At 38.4% G+C, this 20,203-nt stretch overlaps 10 protein-coding genes and 1 non-coding gene across 11 annotated transcripts; 5 read left to right on the top strand and 6 right to left on the bottom strand.

The window, feature by feature from the left end:
- Positions 1-12: 12 nt before the first annotated feature.
- ARP6 (uncharacterized protein) lies at positions 13-1,221 on the bottom strand (the record flags this gene model as incomplete). Its single annotated transcript, XM_043194805.1, has 1 exon — positions 13-1,221. One exon carries the CDS (start codon positions 1,219-1,221, stop codon positions 13-15), a length of 1,209 nt encoding a protein of 402 aa, XP_043050556.1.
- A 976-nt stretch (positions 1,222-2,197) lies between these two features.
- On the top strand, positions 2,198-4,447 carry KQ657_004122 (uncharacterized protein; the record flags this gene model as incomplete). The annotated part of the gene is made up of 1 exon (XM_043194806.1): positions 2,198-4,447. The coding sequence occupies one exon, from the start codon at positions 2,198-2,200 to the stop codon at positions 4,445-4,447; it is 2,250 nt and encodes a 749-aa protein (XP_043050557.1).
- A 58-nt stretch (positions 4,448-4,505) lies between these two features.
- On the bottom strand, positions 4,506-5,699 carry KQ657_004123 (uncharacterized protein; the record flags this gene model as incomplete). Its single annotated transcript, XM_043194807.1, has 1 exon — positions 4,506-5,699. The coding sequence occupies one exon, from the start codon at positions 5,697-5,699 to the stop codon at positions 4,506-4,508; it is 1,194 nt and encodes a 397-aa protein (XP_043050558.1).
- A 717-nt stretch (positions 5,700-6,416) lies between these two features.
- Positions 6,417-6,758, top strand: DUO1 (Duo1p; the record flags this gene model as incomplete). Its single annotated transcript, XM_043194808.1, has 1 exon — positions 6,417-6,758. One exon carries the CDS (start codon positions 6,417-6,419, stop codon positions 6,756-6,758), a length of 342 nt encoding a protein of 113 aa, XP_043050559.1.
- Positions 6,759-7,280: 522 nt separating this feature from the next.
- Positions 7,281-8,984, top strand: CPS1 (Gly-Xaa carboxypeptidase; the record flags this gene model as incomplete). Its single annotated transcript, XM_043194809.1, has 1 exon — positions 7,281-8,984. One exon carries the CDS (start codon positions 7,281-7,283, stop codon positions 8,982-8,984), a length of 1,704 nt encoding a protein of 567 aa, XP_043050560.1.
- Positions 8,985-9,167: 183 nt separating this feature from the next.
- RPB10 (DNA-directed RNA polymerase core subunit) lies at positions 9,168-9,383 on the bottom strand (the record flags this gene model as incomplete). The annotated part of the gene is made up of 1 exon (XM_043194810.1): positions 9,168-9,383. The coding sequence occupies one exon, from the start codon at positions 9,381-9,383 to the stop codon at positions 9,168-9,170; it is 216 nt and encodes a 71-aa protein (XP_043050561.1).
- A 407-nt stretch (positions 9,384-9,790) lies between these two features.
- Positions 9,791-12,277, top strand: NAN1 (Nan1p; the record flags this gene model as incomplete). Its single annotated transcript, XM_043194811.1, has 1 exon — positions 9,791-12,277. One exon carries the CDS (start codon positions 9,791-9,793, stop codon positions 12,275-12,277), a length of 2,487 nt encoding a protein of 828 aa, XP_043050562.1.
- Positions 12,278-12,345: 68 nt separating this feature from the next.
- Positions 12,346-14,913, bottom strand: MGM1 (dynamin-related GTPase; the record flags this gene model as incomplete). Its single annotated transcript, XM_043194812.1, has 1 exon — positions 12,346-14,913. One exon carries the CDS (start codon positions 14,911-14,913, stop codon positions 12,346-12,348), a length of 2,568 nt encoding a protein of 855 aa, XP_043050563.1.
- A 388-nt stretch (positions 14,914-15,301) lies between these two features.
- On the bottom strand, positions 15,302-15,373 carry KQ657_004129. The gene has a single exon. It is a non-coding gene; the product is annotated as a tRNA-Thr (tRNA).
- Positions 15,374-15,626: 253 nt separating this feature from the next.
- On the bottom strand, positions 15,627-16,271 carry KQ657_004130 (uncharacterized protein; the record flags this gene model as incomplete). Its single annotated transcript, XM_043194813.1, has 1 exon — positions 15,627-16,271. One exon carries the CDS (start codon positions 16,269-16,271, stop codon positions 15,627-15,629), a length of 645 nt encoding a protein of 214 aa, XP_043050564.1.
- A 1,012-nt stretch (positions 16,272-17,283) lies between these two features.
- MRS3/4 (Fe(2+) transporter) lies at positions 17,284-20,135 on the top strand (the record flags this gene model as incomplete). The annotated part of the gene is made up of 2 exons (XM_043194814.1): positions 17,284-18,299; positions 19,067-20,135. The coding sequence occupies 2 exons, from the start codon at positions 17,284-17,286 to the stop codon at positions 20,133-20,135; spliced, it is 2,085 nt and encodes a 694-aa protein (XP_043050565.1).
- Positions 20,136-20,203: the final 68 nt, after the last annotated feature.

The raw sequence follows: 20,203 nt of genomic DNA on the forward strand, positions 1-20,203 counted from the left end.
CAGCATCGGAAATCACCTTTTGAATCCAAATTGTTTCTGACACCAATTAGCTCCATGTTCAAAGTATTCCTTCTTTGTAACCTTTAAGTTGTCCATGACATCAGCTTGTGATAAACTAACTCCTCCATTCCATGCTACATCTTCTGGCTTATAAGATCTTTGTTTGACATTGACTGAATATTCAGAAGGTAATTCCTTTTTTAACTCGTCAACAAGTCGATGTTTGAAATTGGGTATATTGATGTTCCCCCCAACCAAAGAGATATTGGCACTCAATAAAGGTCTGGATACTTCGGGACATTCCATAATAGAATCAATAACTAAATCGGTAATGTTCTTAAGGTTAGCCTCTTGGATTGTAGAAAGCTTAGAATATGCAGTGGAGTTATCAAAAATCCGTTCCGGATGATAGAATGTTTCAGGTATAACAAATCTTTCATCACTAAGTCTCAAGACTTGAGTATCATTGGGTAATTTTTCATTGGGTTTTTTAACATACCCAGTGGTGGTTGTTTTAAAATCAGGTAAGACAAAGTCACACGTTACTTTCTCCTTTAACGCCTTGTTGAAATCTTTGGCCATGAATAATGCATTTTCCTTTATAGTATTAATTAATATGGGTTCCTCTGTCATGTCATAATGACGAAATGATATTGTTTCTCGAAGTAACCCATTAAGTAAGTTACCCCCAATGGGGAGCTTCTTTATACCGTTCCAATAAACATTCTGATAAATCATTGGAACTATCCAAGTAGCTTGAAACCCTGAATCAATCACCAACTCAAAATCATCAACATATCCTTCTTCAGTTGATATTGACGCCGATTGTGCCCAGGGAACTAACGCTGCTGGTATACATCGATAATACTCTTGAAATCCATATTCTTCAAATACTATTTGATCAGTGTTCATAGAAAGTTGTGGTAATTGATAAGGTTGTTCTGTTAACAATAAACTCAATTGCAGTGGATCTAATCGACGGTCTATCTTTTCTAATGTATAATCCCAAATAGGTTTCTCTATCTCCCATGATGTCAAATGACCTTGATCTATTGGTCTCTTGGTTATTAATCCTGAATAGGCATTGGGTACGGGGAGATAATCATTCCCAATATATACGGTACCATCTCTTGCTCTGGAGATGCAGTTTTGAACCTTTTGAACATTATCTATTCCTGCCTTTATATTATATGAACCATTGTCTATCACTAAGAATGTCATGACTATGTACAGAAAGCGTACTATACTTGTGATAGTTGTAGTCGTTAACATACATAGTAAATATGCACTGAGTAGAGATCTGTTGATGGCTATCTCGGTATACACACGTATTTAGTCACGTGATCGTAGCCACTACTTTCCTCTGTGACCGCACCCACCCATACATAATACAGTAAGCCTTTAATATTCTATCGAATACTACTACTACTACTGGATATAGGTGATATGGTATCTACTTTCAATCTCAATATTCGTCTCTGGAAGTGCGTATAGTTACTGCACCGCAAGCTCATCTCAATTCAAGCTCATCTCAATTCAAGCTCATCTCATTCAAGCTCATCTCCTTCAACTCATTGCTTCTTCTGTGCTTCTTTCCTTCTCCACTTGGCCAGCTCCGAAACCTTATCCCCTTACACTAAAAGTAAGGTGTACACAGAATTGACCCATATGCATGTGGGAGAAGTTTGTAAATCACATCTTCGATGTCGTGTATCGATATATGCGCTGTCGGTGATCTCCGAAGAAACATTTATTTTACAACTATCCTGATAATACGAACCAACATAGAACCCCCCAACAATAAATCCGTTCCGTTCTGGCTTTGAACCCCTGATACGTATAACGTAGCAACGTACTACGACGGTGTTCCTCAATTGAATTCATTTCAATTTATCAGGACTATTTAAACTAAAGTGTTTCTGCTTTCAATATAAAATACGCTACTTTATTTAACTGTGGCTCATCTCATTGATTACTTCAGCTTGACTACTTCAGGTCGACATCACATAACTGACCTTACGTTGGGGCAACTTTAATGCACACAAAACTACTGAACATTGGCCCCACTTATTGTGATACAATTACGCTACTGTGAGACCGATTGTACGCTTACACCCATACAGGTTTATCATAGGAAGAAAGTATTTATTAGCTTCTTATCAACCCACACAGTTATATATATATACGTATATATACAATGCTGTTATTCTCACGTGTATTGAAGCATCATGGCCATGGAGGATCTGAAAGAACCTCCCCTTCATTGACCCCTACATCAAGTCGAGACTCTACAACCAGAAACACTCGCTCATCAACACCTATAAGTTTATCCCAAGGGATAACAAGTGCCGCCAAAGGAAGTAGTAGTTCCCTACTTCATTCATCATCGTCTCATGGTGGTCATCCAGACTTCACACTAAGTATCAAGTTGGAGTCTCCCCCTATAGTTTTATATGGACAACCACATGAATCCACTGGGTCCATATTAACTGGACTATTGAAGTTAGATGTGGCACCAACTTCAGGCGCTGAAGAGTTTGAATTGGAGTCAGTGACTCTTTTCCTCGAACAGTCGATGAAATATACAAAACCCTTCATGATATCCAGCGGTTCAGTTACAAGCTGTAAGGATTGCTCCACTAAGAAAACCGTATTGGCCAGATGGGATGTTTTAACCGGTAAAGCTCTGTTTCCTCGAGGAGAACATGCCTACCCTTTTTCTCATTTAGTGCCTGGTTCATTGCCAGCTTCAACCAAATTAGGACTGGCTAGTTCTTGTTCTTATATTAAGTACGACATTGTGGCTGTGGCCACTTGTCCGGGGTCATCAAGTCGAGAGATCAGTGTCAAACTACCTTTAAATATATCTCGTTCAATCTTAAGAACCGCCGATCGGAACTCACTAAGAGTATTTCCTCCTACGGAGATCACGGCCAGTGCGGTGTTACCCAACGTCATATATCCTAAATCCACCTTTCCCATTGAATTGAGACTAGAGAATGTGGTCAGCTCCAAGATGGATAAACGATGGAGAATGAGAAAGTTAACTTGGCGAATTGAAGAACAAACCAAAGTGAAAGCTCTGGTATGTGAGAAACATCTCAAGAAACTTAAACTGATTGAAGACGGTTATAAGGAAAAGAATGGCAAACCTGCTCTTTCCTTTTCTTCTAAACATGAACCTGGTTCTGATGGGTCTCCCTCTTTGACACCATCCACTAGTAATAATGGGGGTGGTAGTGATGGACCCAAGACTAATGCAAATTATCATCATTCTACAATCTTAACTGGAACCCTGTATGGTGTATCACCATCCATACAATATATCCAACAAAGACAACATTATCTCAATCTACAGGCAGAGGCTGAGGCTCACACAGGAGCAGCTCCAGGAGCAAATCCACCACAAAGAAATACACCCCAAATTCAAGATAATGATGATGATGTTGAACAAGAACCAGTTGAAAATTCCAGTGCACCTGCCAGAGTATACGAAAGTTTTATTGAAGATTTCATACATCCCCAGAACCGGCCCCGAGCAAACAATACCGAATCAAATATGAACGCCTCATCTTCTTCTTCATCGATACCCAGGGCTCAGGCAACTTCGATTGCTAGGCCTCCGGCAGTGGTGATTCCTGAGGAAGAACTAAACCATGAAGACGTCTATTTAGAAGAGACAAGAACCATTAGTCACGGAGAACTTCGATCAGGATGGAAGTCGGACTTTAGCGGTAGAGGGAGAGTGGAGTTAGTTGGAGATATCAATGCTCTGGGATTTTCTACTGGCGTTGGTAAATATTCAAGTTCCAAGACTTCCAATGATTCTTCTCCAGATGAAACCCAAGAAGGGTTAAGGTATGGAGCAAATGTTTCGTGTGATATAGATGATCCTACATTGGGAGTGTTTGTGAACCACACGTTGGTTGTGGAACTTGTTGTTGCTGAAGAGTTAATACACACTCAAAATGAACTGAAGTCAAGAAGACATCGATCTGGTTCTGGCAATAATAATAATGGCTTGACTCCAGTGGATTCATCAGCTCTGGCAGTATCTGCAACCACACCAAACACCAATTCTCCTCAACAAACACAAGCTTCAACTCAAACTCAATATGGAGTCCCCACTGGGTCTGCTCGAGTATTGCGTATGCAATTCAAGTTAATTGTTACTGAACGTTCAGGTCTAGGAATAGCTTGGGATGATGAAGTTCCTCCAACGTATGAAGATGTCCGCACGTTAAGTCCACCAACTTACCAAGAGACTTCAATTGCTGCCATTGCATCTCCAGCACCCAATACTCTCAGTCCTATGACGTCTGCTATGTTGAGACAAACTCCACACGTTTTATATGGTGTTGGAGAGACTCCTATAGTGGGTAATTTCACTATCTCCCACAACAATAGCATTGATCATATAGTTGATCTTGATGACTTACGGTTATAAAAATACAGCTATTGTTATTATACAGTTATACAAAGTAATACGATTATTTATAAGTGTCTTATTCCTCGGTATCATTCTCAGATCTGGCAAACCTTGAAACTTCAATTACTGAGGAATACAACTTCCCCAACTCCAATACTTCCGACACAGAGTTGGACCGTAAATCGTAGATCAACTGTAAAAACGAATGAGACCTAAGAACAGCAAACAGTAATTCGTTTTCTTGTAAGAAGGTAAGCAAATGTTTGTGAAATTTGGTAGTTGTGTATGGACTGTTATCAAATTTGTCTGATACAAACCGTCTATTACTATTATAGATTGGTCTTGTTTGAACAGGCGATCCTCCTGAACCTTCACCACCACCAGGACTACCAGCATCATCTGGTTGATTTGAACCATAGGGAATAACTTGTTGAGAAACAGAATCAGCTGCCAGTTGCAGTGGATTGTTGATATTTCCAGTTGGATCAACGGCTTGGGATTCATGTACCAAACTATCACCTGGATGTCCGTCTTCAAAAGGTTGGTTACGGGGGATAAACGTATATCCTGAGTTACCCACAATTATGGGTCTATTACTTAAAACGTCTTCTTTACTCACTTTGTGAGTACGCAAATGTTCTATAAGTTTCTTGGGAGACCCTTTATCTGATGCCAATCTCATAATAACTCTTCCACATAATTCGCAAACGGCAATGTTGGCATTTTCAGAATCTTGAGTGAAACAATTCCATACCCAAGACCGCTTCTTAGCTCCAAATCTTTGGCCAGGCTTGTTACGCCTTTTAGGTTGCATTTGAATTATGTGTAAGTGATTTTGCAACGTTTGACCAACACCTGGCAGTTGTTGTTGTTGCTGTTGTTGTTGGAGCTGCTGATGCTGTTGCTGCTGCTGCTGCTGTTGTTGTTGTTGTTGTTGTTGCTGCTGCTGTTGCTGTTGCAGCTGTTGTTGATGATGGTGTTGTTGTTGTTGCTGCTGTTGCTGTTGCTGTTGCTGTGAGGCAGCAGCAGCCGCTGCTGCTGCTACTTGCTGAGTAGCCAGTTGCTGTGAAGTAGCCTCATTTTGAGAAGTCTGATGTTCGGGTAGTCCTCCTCCTCCTCCTCCTCCGCCTACCGATTGAGTAGGCACGGAGACCAGGACCCCACCACGGTTGGAGATTGAAGGATCAGTTTTAAGACTGGTATCAACTGAAGCACCTGAAGGCTGCGAATGGAAGGTTAACAGGTTACCAAATGAGTTGAAGCCACTCATAGTTTAGGTGTGTATATTTGTGGTACTTTAGAGAGCAAGAAGAGAAGTATCGGTGGTGGACTTGTTTTTAAACCCGGTTGTTTATCGATGGTAATGTCGTCAATAAGTCGGTTGGTTGTACACGACTTTATCTATGCAGGTGTATATTCGGCCGTATATAAATTAAGTCCTGAACTAATGTAGGCATAAGCTTAAAATAGATGTGAATGAAGTTGGCTTATAGTGATGAGGAAGCGCTCGTTGAAGATAAAGTTATAAGGATTGACTTTAATTCTTATTTAATGTTTTTTTTATGGATAATTTTATTTCCACACTTAAGTTGGAGTTTCCTCCAAAATTTATTCAGTATACACACAAGATTCGATGATTGGATTAACCAAAAAAAGTATACTTTAATTCAATTTCGAGTATAACAATTGAACTGTACTCTCATTACAAACTGAAGCTTATCTTAAAGTTATGTTGTGTATCGCTGTAAATGAATGGAAGACACTGATGAAACCAACCTCGGTAATATCGGACATTCCGGTTCATGTCGCAATTTAGAAATGCCGGTGGTAATTACCGGGAACGAGCGCTACCAACATTGGATGTTCGGGTGTGGAAATCAAGAGAAACGCGAGATTGTTTAATTTATACAACAACTGTACTCTTACCACTTAGTGAAGTCTACTCACCCACCTGTACCCCCTACAATCCCCTAACTATTTACATAACATGTCAGAAAGAGAGTTAATGCAATTAGAGAAACTTAACAAGGCTCTCACCAACATTGTATCATCCGTGAGATCCACCAATTTGAACTTGCAACAAGCCAATGAATCAGCTGAACACACACAAATTCTATTTGAGTATTGGATCCGAATTTTGTCACAAGCTAGTGTGAATCTCGACATGATGGATCATATTGGAGACTTGGGCGTCGACGTTAATGGAGCCGAAGAAAGAGCCGAGACTCTGGTCACCACAAGAGATAAAAAGTCAAAAGTCTTAGCGTCTTTAGAAGCTGAAAACGACTCGTTAAGAGCACAAATAGAATCCTTACAGTCCAATACTTGATATCATCTTAGAACAATAGATTTGTAATAGTACTACAACTAAAGAACAATGCTTGTGGTAATTTCCTGTGTCTGAACATCATTTTTGTTTGATCTTATATAATAGAAAGAGAAAGGTACACACACACTACAATTGGCCATACACAACTACACTGTCCTATAGCACACAACAGTACACAGCAGTCTATAGTCCACAGCGGTACACAACAGTACACAACAGTACACAACGGTACACAACAGTACACAACAGTACACAGCACTCTATGGTATACAACAATTTACAGCAGCATAGAATGTCCTATAGTGTACCTAGTCAATACTGTATCTATGGTGCACTACCTTAGGCTCACTGGTTCCGCACTCTCGCAATGACGTTCCAATCTCGTAAATTGGATCTTATAGGATCGTTGTCGTACAAAGATGATCAACGGTGCCAAGTTACCCTGGATATATAAGTAGGATGGTATCTCCGCAGATTATGCTCTGTTTTTGACAATCCCCAATCGACAATCTTCAATTGAACATGGCAGAATCAAAAGAAGTTGATAAAGTACAATCATGGAAATGGTTTCTTTTAACCCCATTGGTTGTGGCTTTAATTGCCTTATACACCCCATTGATTAGTTATGTTGGTATTGCAATTCAAACCATAGATCCCTCTGCGTGTCCATTAGCTGCACCAATAGTCCCCTCAGATACTAGTGTTGCGTGGAAAATGATCCATGGCCCCGAATATCGAATTAAATCTGCTGGTAGATTATCTGAATCGGTTCGAATTGATACTCAAGTATTTGATAAACCACCATCAGTTGAATCGAATCCAGAATATTGGGTTAAATTTAAAGCATTCCATGAATTTCTTGAACGGGAATTCCCTTTGGTTTATGAAACCTTGGACCTTGATTTAGTCAATACTTATGGAATCGTGTTAACATGGAAAGGGTCAAATTCTAAATTGAAACCTTTAATGTTAACTGCTCATCAAGATACAGTTCCTATTCAATCAGATACTTTAGACGCATGGACTCATCCTCCACTTGCTGGCCATTATGATGGTACGTTTGTTTATGGAAGAGGATCCAGTGATTGTAAGAATGTTTTGATTGCTATAATGGAGTCTTTTGAAGCATTGATTATTAATGGCTTCAAACCTCAAAGAAGTTTACTTGCAGTATTTGGATTTGATGAAGAAGTTTCTGGATATCAAGGAGCAAAGTTTATTAATGAATTTCTTGTTGAAAAATATGGTCAAAATTCTCTTTATGCAATTATTGACGAAGGACCTGGAGTTTATTATACTCCCTTCAGTAAACTGATTGTGGCAACTGTTGCCAATGGGGAGAAGGGATACTTAGATTTAACTGTTAAATTGGGTGCTCAAGGAGGTCATTCATCTGTTCCACCAGATCATACAACCATTGGGATTATTTCAGAATTAACCTTTGAAATTGAGAATGATCCTTACCCTTCAATATTAACAAGTTCTAATCCATTATATCGTTACATGCAATGCTTTGCAGTCCATGCCACGGGACTTTCCTCTATTATTCGAAAAACGATATTAAGATCTTCATTCAATAAAGTTGCCAATTCCAAACTAGTTGAATATCTTGAAAGAATCCCAATTTCCAAGTATTTAATCAAAACCTCTCAATCTTGCGACGTTATTCGTGGAGGAGAAAAGGCCAATGCGTTACCTGAATATTCTGAACTCTTGGTGAACCATCGAATTTCTGTTGATTCCAGCGTTGAACAAGTCAAACAACATTTCAGTGATCGAGTATTGAAAATTGCAAAGAAACATAACATTACCTTGGAAAGTTATGGAGAAATTGTCTACCAAGGATCCACTCATTCTAAATTTATCGTTGAAACATTTGGTGAAGCTTTAGAACCTGCTCCAGTATCTCCATTTAACGATACGGTTTGGGATTATCTTGTTGGTACCACTAGACATGTGTTTGAAGACTTGGTTATAAAGAACTTGACCGAACCAATTATAGTTGCCCCTGCGATTATGCCTGCTAATACTGACACCAAACATTATTGGGATTTAACCTCCCATATCTTTAGGTTTTCCCCAATGTTTATTGATATGTTGGGAGAGAATAACATTCATAGTGTTGATGAAAAGATTAGGCTCAATGGTCATTTGGAATTGACAGCCTTCTTTTATCAATACATTCAGAATGTTGATTCCGAAGCAGCTGACAATAGACTAGGCTAGTACAGAGTAGTACAGAGTAGTACAGAGTAGTACACTAATACTCCACCACTATAGTACTACAGTATATACCGAGTGTACAAACTACAGTACAGTACAGTATAGTAGCACCGTAGTATACTACACTATTACACTAACAGTATGTATGCCTATTATACCTATATAGTATATCGTTCCTATTTGTTCCTATGACGACTTCTTTTCCAAAGGATTATAACGTAAAAATTTCTCAATCAAATCCACATGTGTCAACACCATCCGTCTACAACAGTATCTCTTCAACTTCAACTTGTCCAAGGCGTCACCTTCAGTCATGGAATCGTCTTGCAAGTATTCTAAATATGTTTCCCATTTATCTCCGACCACTTTACCGCACGAGAAGCATCTAATAGGGATAATCATGTTATGAAGGTATAGTATATTATGGCAGCACGCAGTAACAGTAGTAGTCAGAAATAGTAGTAGTCGGTAACAATATATTATAGTCAACAACTGTACGTATATTATAGTCTTGTAGTTGTACACAGTATCTTGTTATATAGCACTAATAGGAATAGCACTATTAGTGTAGTAGTACTGTAGTTGTGATAGTGGTGTAATCAATTTGGTGATGAAGTTTTTTCAGAGTTCGCATCGTGACACAAAACAGCGGTTTGCGCTGAAAAAAAATTCGATGAGATGATGTACTACTGTTAATCTACTGTTACTATTCTGCTGGAGATATATTGTACTGTTGTGTACTGTACTGCTACTATACTACACTGTACTACACTTTACCGACTGTCATAGTGTTGCAATAGTCCTGTATTATGTGGTCTGTGGACATCTTAACTGGCGGTACACCCAAGGTGTTGCCGTATTCGCAAAATGGATCTATGATATACTCCGTGGATGGGAAACATGCCATTGTGGCTCTTACTCATCAAATAAGAGTTTATTTCGTATCTACTCGACAATGTATCAAGACTATTGACATTGACTTGGATGAGCTCATTGAAATGCGGATGGAAAGTTCCTCCTCATCTCATTTACTTTTATTTAAGAGTACCGGTGAGATTATCACTATCAATTGGAAGGAAAGACTTGCCCAACCAGTTCTCCTGTCACATCAATTAACTTTGGACTCATCATTGTTATCGGTGGTTCACGTCACTCCAGAATATTACTATATGATTATAGGGAAGAAAGATAAGAAATTGGGTGGGGGGTCTCCTCATACAAGAACCTTAGTTAAGGTGAGAAAAGCCTCGTCTTCTTCAACATCTCCTATTTATGAAGCTAAGAATGTCCTTAGATATTCTTATTCCTTAAACTCATCGAAAATAGCCTTTGTCACGTCTGATAACCAAATATTACTCGTGGACTTGTCCAACCATTACAAGCATGAAGATACCGAAGAAGGAATTGAAACAGAAGTCATCTCATTCCCATACAAATCAAAGATAACTTGTGTTGCAGTGTCTAATGACTCCACAATAGCATTGGGGACCATATCAGGACCCATTCAAATCATCTATGGAGGGTTGAATTCAGCCAAACCTCAAGGGCTATTGAAATGGCACATTGACCAAGTTAAAGCATTGCAATTCACTAACGATAACACATATTTGATCTCCGGTGGATTGGAAAAGGTATTGGTGTTTTGGCAATTAGAAACAACCAAAACCCAGTTTTTACCACGGTTGAATGGTACCATAGAAAGAATCTCCATCGATAAGAACAAGATCGATTACTATAACTTGATGCTTGATTCAAATGAATTGTTGGCGATCTCAGCAATTGATTTGATCTCCAGATTATCAATCACTTCCATTAAACCAAAGTTTAGTAACGACATCGCATCAACATTAGCAAGATCAACCAAGAAATACCTTAAACAACCACAACAATTTGATCTTACTAAACTAAAATATGACTACACCAGTATCTTTGAAGTTAATGGGAAATCCAACCATTTGTATTTCCCTAACGAATCTTCCATTCAAGCATATGATGTTATAAGGAATGAACAACTCTTTGTTCAAAACTGTGCCCCTATCATCAGCACAGGTAAAGTAAGATCCGAAGCCAAGTTATTGGATCCTTCCATATCGTTGCTTTCCTTCACCAACGACGGTGATTGGATGTGTACCTTTGATACGGTTTCCACATCTGAGGTTGACAACTTGCTCTCAAAGAATGATAAGCAATATGCCTTGAAGTTCTGGAGATTCATAGAAAACAAGAATGACTCCTCCTCCTCCAACTCCACTACAAAGAAGAATGGGGCTGGGTCGTGGGAATTGTCTACTAAAATCATAGATCCTCATGGTGACAGTAACCCTATAGTGTCCATTGTCGCCGCACCAAGCAGTTACTATGACGGGTTAGCATATTTGACAGTCGACAGTAAAGGTGGCTTGAGATTATGGAGACCAAGAGACGTCACAACTACTACATCCACTAACAATAAACAACAACAACAAACAGCTTGGACTATCAGAAAGTCTAGACCCAGTTTTGCTCAAAGTTCAAGCGACTCAATAGATATCTGCTGGTCACGTGACGGTTCGTTGATAGTACTTGGATATGAATATTCATTAATACCAATTGTCACTTCAACGTTTGAAATGGTTCTGCCAAATGACTTTACCATTCCGTCGGTGTCCGGGTCTCCTATAAAATCAGTTTCCATCATAGATAACAATTTGATAGTGTTGTCGAAATCCAGAATATCATCATTCAACTTATTGACTGGCCAATTGAACGAATTGGTAGCTGCTGTCAATGCCCCCAAACAAAACATAGCCATCAACCAATTAACGAAATCAATATGTTTGGCAATCAACTACTATGACACTACCAAAGATGCAGCTTTGGTGATTAAGTCGAAATTGGTGGTGTTTGACCCCAAGAGTCTTGAACCTATTGATGTTCGTGATTACCATACAGGCATCTCTTGTGTTAGAAGCTATAACTCTTCCTTCATATTCGTTGATTTGGATTCTAGGGTTGGGAACTTCCTGTCCACCACTAGTAGTGTTGATGATCAAGGCGATGATGATATTCAACCCCAAGAATTGACAAGTGCAGTTAAATCAATGTTGCTCAATGCCCACGCTACTGCTGATATCATCAATAATAGAAACGTCTCTATGAAACTGAAAAATATAAGCTCTCATGATGATGACAATATTGCTGAAAATGACACTATATCGAAATTGGTTGACGTTCACACCTTCCAACCAGTGTTTGAAAACACTGAAGGTGTTCAACTTGAAACTTTGTTTGACCGTATTGTTAAAATCCTTCATTAAGCGTCAATGTTTCACTATATACAAGAGGTGATGGGATAGAGAGGTGAACCAGCCAATTTATTAGTTGCCTACTTCCACGAGAATAATCCCGTTGGATGTTTGGTAACAGGGCTTGGAGAAGCTCCTTTGGTTCTTTGAACCGCCAATATACTTTCAATCTTGCTTAACGCATTCTCCAATAAATCCTTTCTCTCTTGTAATTCAATATGTTTCTTAATTTTGGGATCTTCTTTAGCAAATGCATCAATTTCATCTTTGGTAAGGTTTTGGAAAAACTTGACATCTAATTCTCTTGGGAAATTATAGTAAAAATCACTCAATAACTCAACATTTAAAAATAATATGGCAGTATTAGTCAACTTATTGGTAACAACATCCATGAAAACTTCGGGACATTGGTACTTATTCTCTTGCTTTTTACATTTCTTGGAGTTCTTAACAAACAGGTATCGCATCTTCAAAAGTGATGCCCTATCCTTTAAAAATAGTCCCAATTGACCCTTGTGAATTAAACTAGATGAAAATCCAAGGGCTTCATTGGAGTCCATGCTTAAAGCTTGTTGGTCATTTTGAACTTTATTCAACTTCTCCAAATATGACATCACCAGTTTTAATTTCTTACCACCAATTTGTTTCTTCAACAAGTTAAATGCATCATCACATTGTCTGATTTCCTCTTTGAGCAATAATGTGGTATCCTCTTTTGAGGCTGCCCATTCTCTATCCTCTATTTCAATTTCATATTTGAATGGTTTAATACAGTTTTCAACTTGATCAGCAGTAGAATAATATTTACCTGCTAACACCGATTGAGCAGCTTCCTTAACAGCTTTACGAGCCATTGGATGATTACGAAGTTGAGTTCCATCAACCAAATTTTCAACTTCTTGAAGTAAAGCATTGGTAATTAAACTTGTAGATAACCTACCAACTCCCAACTTTGTTAAAGAACTGGATGCCAAATCTAATTTCTTATGCCAATAAATATCGTCATCAATATTAGTAATTTGGGATAATTCTTTTAAATTTGGTTCAATTATTGTAAAATCAGTTCCAAGACCAACAGGCTTATTCCAATATCTTTCTGCCAAAAGTTCTAGAACTTTTTGATCCAATTCATTCTTCAACAATGATTTTAATTCCTTTCTTGAAAATTTATGACTTAATTCCTTCGTTGCCAATTTCAACATATCAATATTACTTGCCAAATAAGTTTCAGGAGTTAATGGACGATCATTAAATTCAACCTTGAATTTGTAACTTGTTTCTTCCAATTCTTGTTGAACTGCATAATGTGTAGGTCTCAAGGAATTAGCCATAGACTTTTCCAAAACCTTCATCAATTTCTTCTTCAAGTTCTTCAGTCCAGTGGTTGTTCCAACAAACTCAGACTTATTATCTTTGAAATAGTTATGTTCAAAGTTTTGTTGAGCAACGTAAGCTTGATAACCGGTTAATTTGTTTCTTGAAGCAAAGGTTGAAACTAAAGACTTGGGCAGTGAAGGTGAAGGCACTTTTGTAATAACACCAACATATCCCATTTTCAATGGATACTTTCTATTCAACAATATAGTTCTTGCTCTTTCTGGATCAACAAGATCAAGCTTTGTAACAACACCTATTGTTCTTTCACCACGAGGATCTGCAGCTCTTGAGGCTCTTAAAGCTGCAGAGTTAGCTAAGTCAACATCAGCTGCAGATATAGCCAAGATGATATTGGGTTCACTCAAGTAACGATCACATAAATCTCTAATTTTTGTTTTTAACTCTGGAGGTTGATCGGCGGCTTCCACTTGAATATAACCTGGTAAATCAACAAGTGATAAATCGGGTACTCTGGGCGACTTGATTGTAATTTGAATAGGATCATTGGAAATACATTCAGAAGGTGATACTGCCATATTCAAATCGTATAATACCTTCTGAACTTGTTGGAAATCAGTCAAGTTGAACATCTTTAAAGCAGGAAACTCTGCCATATCAGCTGCTGATTCTGGTGTGTTAACCAATGTTAATTCAATTGGTCTTCTAGTTACCATATTGTTTCCCTTTGGTAAAAATTCTTGACCAACAATGCTTTCCAAGACTGAGGACTTACCACTTGATTGAGATCCAATAACGACTATGGATGGCAACTTTATTGTATCATGGTTGATGTTGATTAACAAGTTACGGATTTCAATCATTTGTCTTGTCAAGTTTAACATTTCTGTTTCTGTTTCTATATCATTGGGATCAAATTCTTCATCTTCATCTTCTTCTATCAAAGCTTCTTCGTCTTCATCTTCATTGTCATTGTCATCGTTGACATCTTCATCATCTTCATCACCAGCAATAGCAGCTGCAGCAGTGGCACCCATGGCCTTAGCGGTACCATCTTCGCCACCACCACTGCCACCACCACTGCCACCACTACCTCCAAACGACTTGAAGAAATCACCTACACCATCAGCCATATCTTTGAATTGATCAAACTTATCTTGAGTAAAGCTTTGTGCCTGTTCCATCTTATAAGCAAGCCATGAACCACCAGCAGCAACGGTTCCCCCAATATAAGCGGGGACCCGAACAGCTTTACCCATCACTTTAACAAACCCAAACCCAATGTTGCGTCTTGGAACCATACTACGATTCATATTCAGTGTGGTGATTGATCGCACAGGGATACTCTGACGCAGCAGCTTCATGAGTAGAGTCCCAAAGTGCCGTTCTAGAATATTTAGAGTGTTCGTATTGAGTAGATGATTCGTTGATTTTGTTAACCATAATCCTGAGCTTCTTGCCACCAATGGCGATCTCAAATGTCGTGAGCCTAAACTTATCATTGCAGACAACGTTAAAACCCTAACACTAATTACTTCACACAGTTGTGTCGTGTCGTGCGTTTAGATTCGATCCAAAGCCTTTTTCACTCGCTTGTCTTACCAAAAAAAGTGGGGGAGAGTTAGTATATGTTTCATAGAGGGGGGATCAATCATATGTTTTTTCTAGGTGAGAAAGCAAACTTTCAAAAGAGAAAAAAATTGCCCCCTGCCAGAATTGAACTAGCGACCTTTGCATTACAAGTGCAACGCTCTACCACTAAGCTAAAGGGGCTGACTTATACCTGCCTTAGAAGAATCAGATTCATAACTATACATGATTTATCACTATTCCTTATGATTATCTCACGATTATATGGTATCTTTCAAAAAGAAGTCAATTGCTTGGGTATGATTCAACATTTGTAAGACACTAACAGTTTATAATAACCTACAATATATTAGAATCCAATCATATGTTACTCTTATAACTACAATTTGTGGAGTCAAAATCTGAAATTTAAACGTAATGTCAACCCTCCCCATTATTATTGAATCCCCCGTTTAGTATGAGCACTAGAAATAATAATTGTCTTAAAATACTCTTCCACAAGTTCACCAGAACCCACTCCTATTTTTCCCAAAGCCAATTGTCCGCTTGTATGCCCTAATTTGATAGGTGTATTTGATGGAATTATATGTTTTTTTCGTTTTAGTAGCTCTAGCTTCATAAGTAATTGAACTTCCTCTTGGTTATTCTGGTCAATAGCTTGTTGAAGGTCTTTCATGTAATCTAAAGATTTGGTCAAGATTTGACCCTTATTAGGTTTCCCATCTTTAGTACCACTTGCTTTGACTCCTGAAGTGACTCCAAACCCGCCTCCACCACTTGCTCCACCACTTAAATCATCTATACTACTACCCTCCTTTTTAATGGATTCGTCTTCTTCAAAATAAGTCTGAGGAATCAATGATAGTAATTCTTGAATCTTTTCATTGTTGTTATCCCGTCTCTTCCGCTCATGGCCGTCTCCGTCATCATCGTCATCTTCATCGTAGTCTTGGATGTTGGGTTTAGATCCCAGAGTACCCGATCCCCGCCTGGTATGAGGGTGAACAGTAGACTTGGTGATACTCCCACTGCTCAATCCTGAACCTCCTCCACTATGTGAACGAGATATATGTTTCAGCATTTTGGCATGAAAGGAATTAGAGATGTGATCGCGATTCTGGGCTATGTTAATAGTCGTAGGTGGCAGTCCCACGTACTGTCTTGAGTCCATTAAAAATGATCACAATATCAATGTATATCGAATCTTTCATAAATACTCTTAGATGGGCTATGCTATTTTATATTTATATGCTATACTTAAATAATGGTGTATATAATCACCTTTCTCGTATATTGTGGTGAATTAAAGGGGGTGAGTGAGAGCAAACAGTATTTTTAGGGAGTATGATTATGTCAGACCACACGTCATCATAGCTTGTTCTCCTTTATAACCGTGCCTCGTAAAAAATATAAACCTTCAGATCCCCAGGTTTCAAGTGATCGAAAGCGATGGAAGGCACATGAAGAGGACTATTAGATGATGGCTATAAGACAATGACTATTAGTTCCGTTCTACAGAATGTACGTGAGCACTGATTTTATACTGCGCTGTAATATGCCATTCCTTCCGTTCGAACGGAGTCTTATGTCCGAGTTGAAACCTCATAATAAAGTAAACGTCAGTACCAGAGACCGTTAGTCTGTAATTTAGCGTAATGAGCAATGTTATAATTGGATTTAACAATAATATTATGTCTTGTGGCAAGGTATACCCCACAATTTATACAGTTAATAATATCGCAATATACAGTGCACCAGAATAATTTCACGGACGTATACAAAAGCGTCCCTTGTTGCGGCCATTATGAAAGATTCTGAACTATACAATGTCGTGAATACATACATACGTATAAATATATATTTTACAACTCTTGTAGTTTTATCCTAGTTAATTTAAGTTTACCCCCACAACCCCCAATCCCCCATCGTAGCCCCCACGATCCTCCACATGTGCATTTTCCCCCACGTCTCCCCCACAACGGCTTTCAATCTCTCTATTATGATTATCGAAAAGGTGTATCAGTAGTCTATATATAATATGGTATCTGTACAGTAAGTAAAGATTCATGATCCGAGCATTTAGTTCAACAATTATGTCAACTAACACAGCAAAGGTCTTGAGAATAGGGAAGGTGTTCTATGCCCAAACCAAATGGAATCAACTTGAATCAAAAGAAGGAGTTGAAGTGATTGAATGTACTCTGAAAACGAGACAAGAGTTCTTACAAGACCTTAAGACAATATATAAAGATGTAACCAACATAACCAGAACTTTTGAAAGTGTCAATAACACTGGTAGATTTGATGAAGAAATTGCCCAAGCGTTACCAGATTCAGTTAAGACTGTTAGTCATTGTGGAGCGGGATATGATCAAGTTGATATTGCTCCATTGAGTGCCAGAGGTATTCAAGTTTCTAACGTGACTACTCCCGTGGAAGCTCCAACTGCTGATACAGCCGTATTTCTTTTGCTCGATTGTTTGCGTAACTACTCCTGGGGCCAAAGAGAAATTACTAAGTGGCCCCAAACCAAGGCTGGTGGTGCACCATTAGGGAGAGAACCAAGAAATAAAACAGTGGGGATCTTAGGTATGGGTGGTATTGGTAGAGCTATTCGTGATCGATTAAAACCATTTGGATTCGGTAAGATACAATACTACAATAGAAATCAGTTATCATCAGATTTAGAGAAAGGTACTGAATATTGTGGTTCATTAGATGAATTCTTTGCCACCAGTGATGTCATATTGATTAGTATTCCTTTGAATTCCCATACTTTCCATTTCATCAACAATGAAGCCATTGACAAGATGAAAGATGGAGTGATAATAATCAATACGGCTCGTGGGGCTGTTGTTGATGAATCTCAATTGATTGCCCATTTGAAACTGGGTAAAGTTGGTTCTTATGGTTCGGATGTGTTTGAGAATGAACCGGATTATAATAAAGAATTGGTATCTTTACCCAATGTGGTTGCATTACCGCATATGGGTACACATGCAATTGAATCAATCCAGACTATGGAAGAATTTGTTGTAGAGAATGTTGAGAGTTATTTGGAAACAGGTAAAGTAAAGACCATTGTTCCTGAACAATATAGTATATTTTAGTTAAAAGACCTTACCAATATGGCAGTTCACAGTTAGTCGTCATTTATGTAGAGAACTGAGATGCCTTTAATGTATTCAACTACACACTTGTTTGACTAAGGTGCCTTCAGATGAATTAGTCTAGTGGTAGTAATCATAATCCAATCAGCTTTTATGATATTACAATAAATATTTTACGGTCCATAAACCAACTGAGAGTCATCGTTCCCTTCATCATCCTGGACTCAACTCAGTGTACCCCATAGAGTATACGCTAAGTACATACGGCCAATGCTTTTCCAATTGTCATCATCACTACCGTAGAGCAGATTATATTACTATTATATACATATACCGACGTCCATCTTCATTAAAATCAGTATCAATATCTAGTACAGCCTCTCCCCACACTACCATCGTTGTGTTCCGTGGCCGGTGCCAATCGCAATAATAGAGTGAAAATTTCACCGGTATCGTCATCTGAAATATTTTACCGGAGAACAAAAAGTCAACTTTGGCAGCTTCTTTTCTTTTATTACAACCCATAGTTGACACGGAGTTGATCGGAGTTTAACCGGATCAGATCCATAACATAGTAGAACATATTCTACCTTGGTATAGTTTCGTATATTCAAGGACCTATTTATTTTTTAGGGTATAGACGGAATTGGTACTTAATATCCTGAAAAGCTAGAGATACACACTTAAACATTGAACAGTACATTATATACATATTTATGATGGTGACAGGTTCAGTATCAAATAATCTTACCAGTTCAGGAGCTAGTCCTCCCGTTGATGGAGATGGCACAAGTCAACTTCAACAGGAGCAACAACAAGAAGAGCATCTTCATCTTCATCATCAACTTCCAATAATTCCGGGTGTTGATGCAATTGAAATTGATTACGAAGCGTTGCCTGAGAATGCCAGTTTGGCTGCTCATTTGGCCGCAGGTGCTCTTGCAGGTATCATGGAACATTCCGTGATGTTCCCCATTGACTCGATTAAAACTCGGATGCAAATACTTGATAAGGGACTGGTTCATCTTTCTCGGTCGGTATTTGAATCAATATCTAAGATCGCTTCTACAGAAGGTGCTTATTCTTTATGGAAAGGTGTTTCTAGTGTTATTATGGGTGCTGGTCCAGCACATGCTGTTTATTTTTCTGTTTTCGAAGCTACAAAAACATTTCTTGTTAATAGAATGACCAATTCTCCTAATTCAAAGAAGATCATAACCGATGAGAATCATCCTTTAATTGCAAGTGGTGCCGGTATTGCTGCAACCACTGCCTCTGATGCGTTGATGACTCCGTTTGATACCATCAAACAAAGAATGCAAGCTCTGCAAATTCCTGAATTACAAAAATCATCCTCAAGAATACAAAGTGTTAACATCATGAAGGTTGCTGGTCATATGTATAGAGGTGAAGGTTTAAAAGCCTTTTACATATCTTATCCAACCACTTTATTAACCAATATTCCCTTTGCTGCATTGAACTTTGGTTTCTATGAATATTCTTCAGCTAAACTCAATCCAACCAATCAATATAATCCTTATTTACATTGTGTTAGTGGTGGTATTGCTGGGGGGATTGCTGCTGCCTTGACTACTCCCTTGGATTGTATAAAGACAGCCTTGCAAACAAAAGGTATTGTGCATAGTGAAACTTTAAGAAATATTAACGGATTCAAATCTGCTGTTAAAGCTATATATGCTCAAGGAGGTTATAAGGCTTTCCTTCGAGGGTTAAAACCTAGAATTATCTTCAATGTTCCATCCACAGCTATTTCTTGGACAGCTTATGAGATGGCCAAGGAGATTTTAATTCGGGGGAATGGCCAAAGGAAGTAATAATAAGATAAGATAATACGCATCACATACATCTGATTATTGGATCGTTGATGACGTTAATGATAAGA

This window comes from Scheffersomyces spartinae, assembly GCF_019049425.1.
Source record: "Scheffersomyces spartinae strain ARV_011 chromosome Unknown scaffold_5, whole genome shotgun sequence".
Classification (NCBI taxonomy): Eukaryota; Fungi; Ascomycota; class Pichiomycetes; order Serinales; family Debaryomycetaceae; genus Lizanozyma; species Lizanozyma spartinae.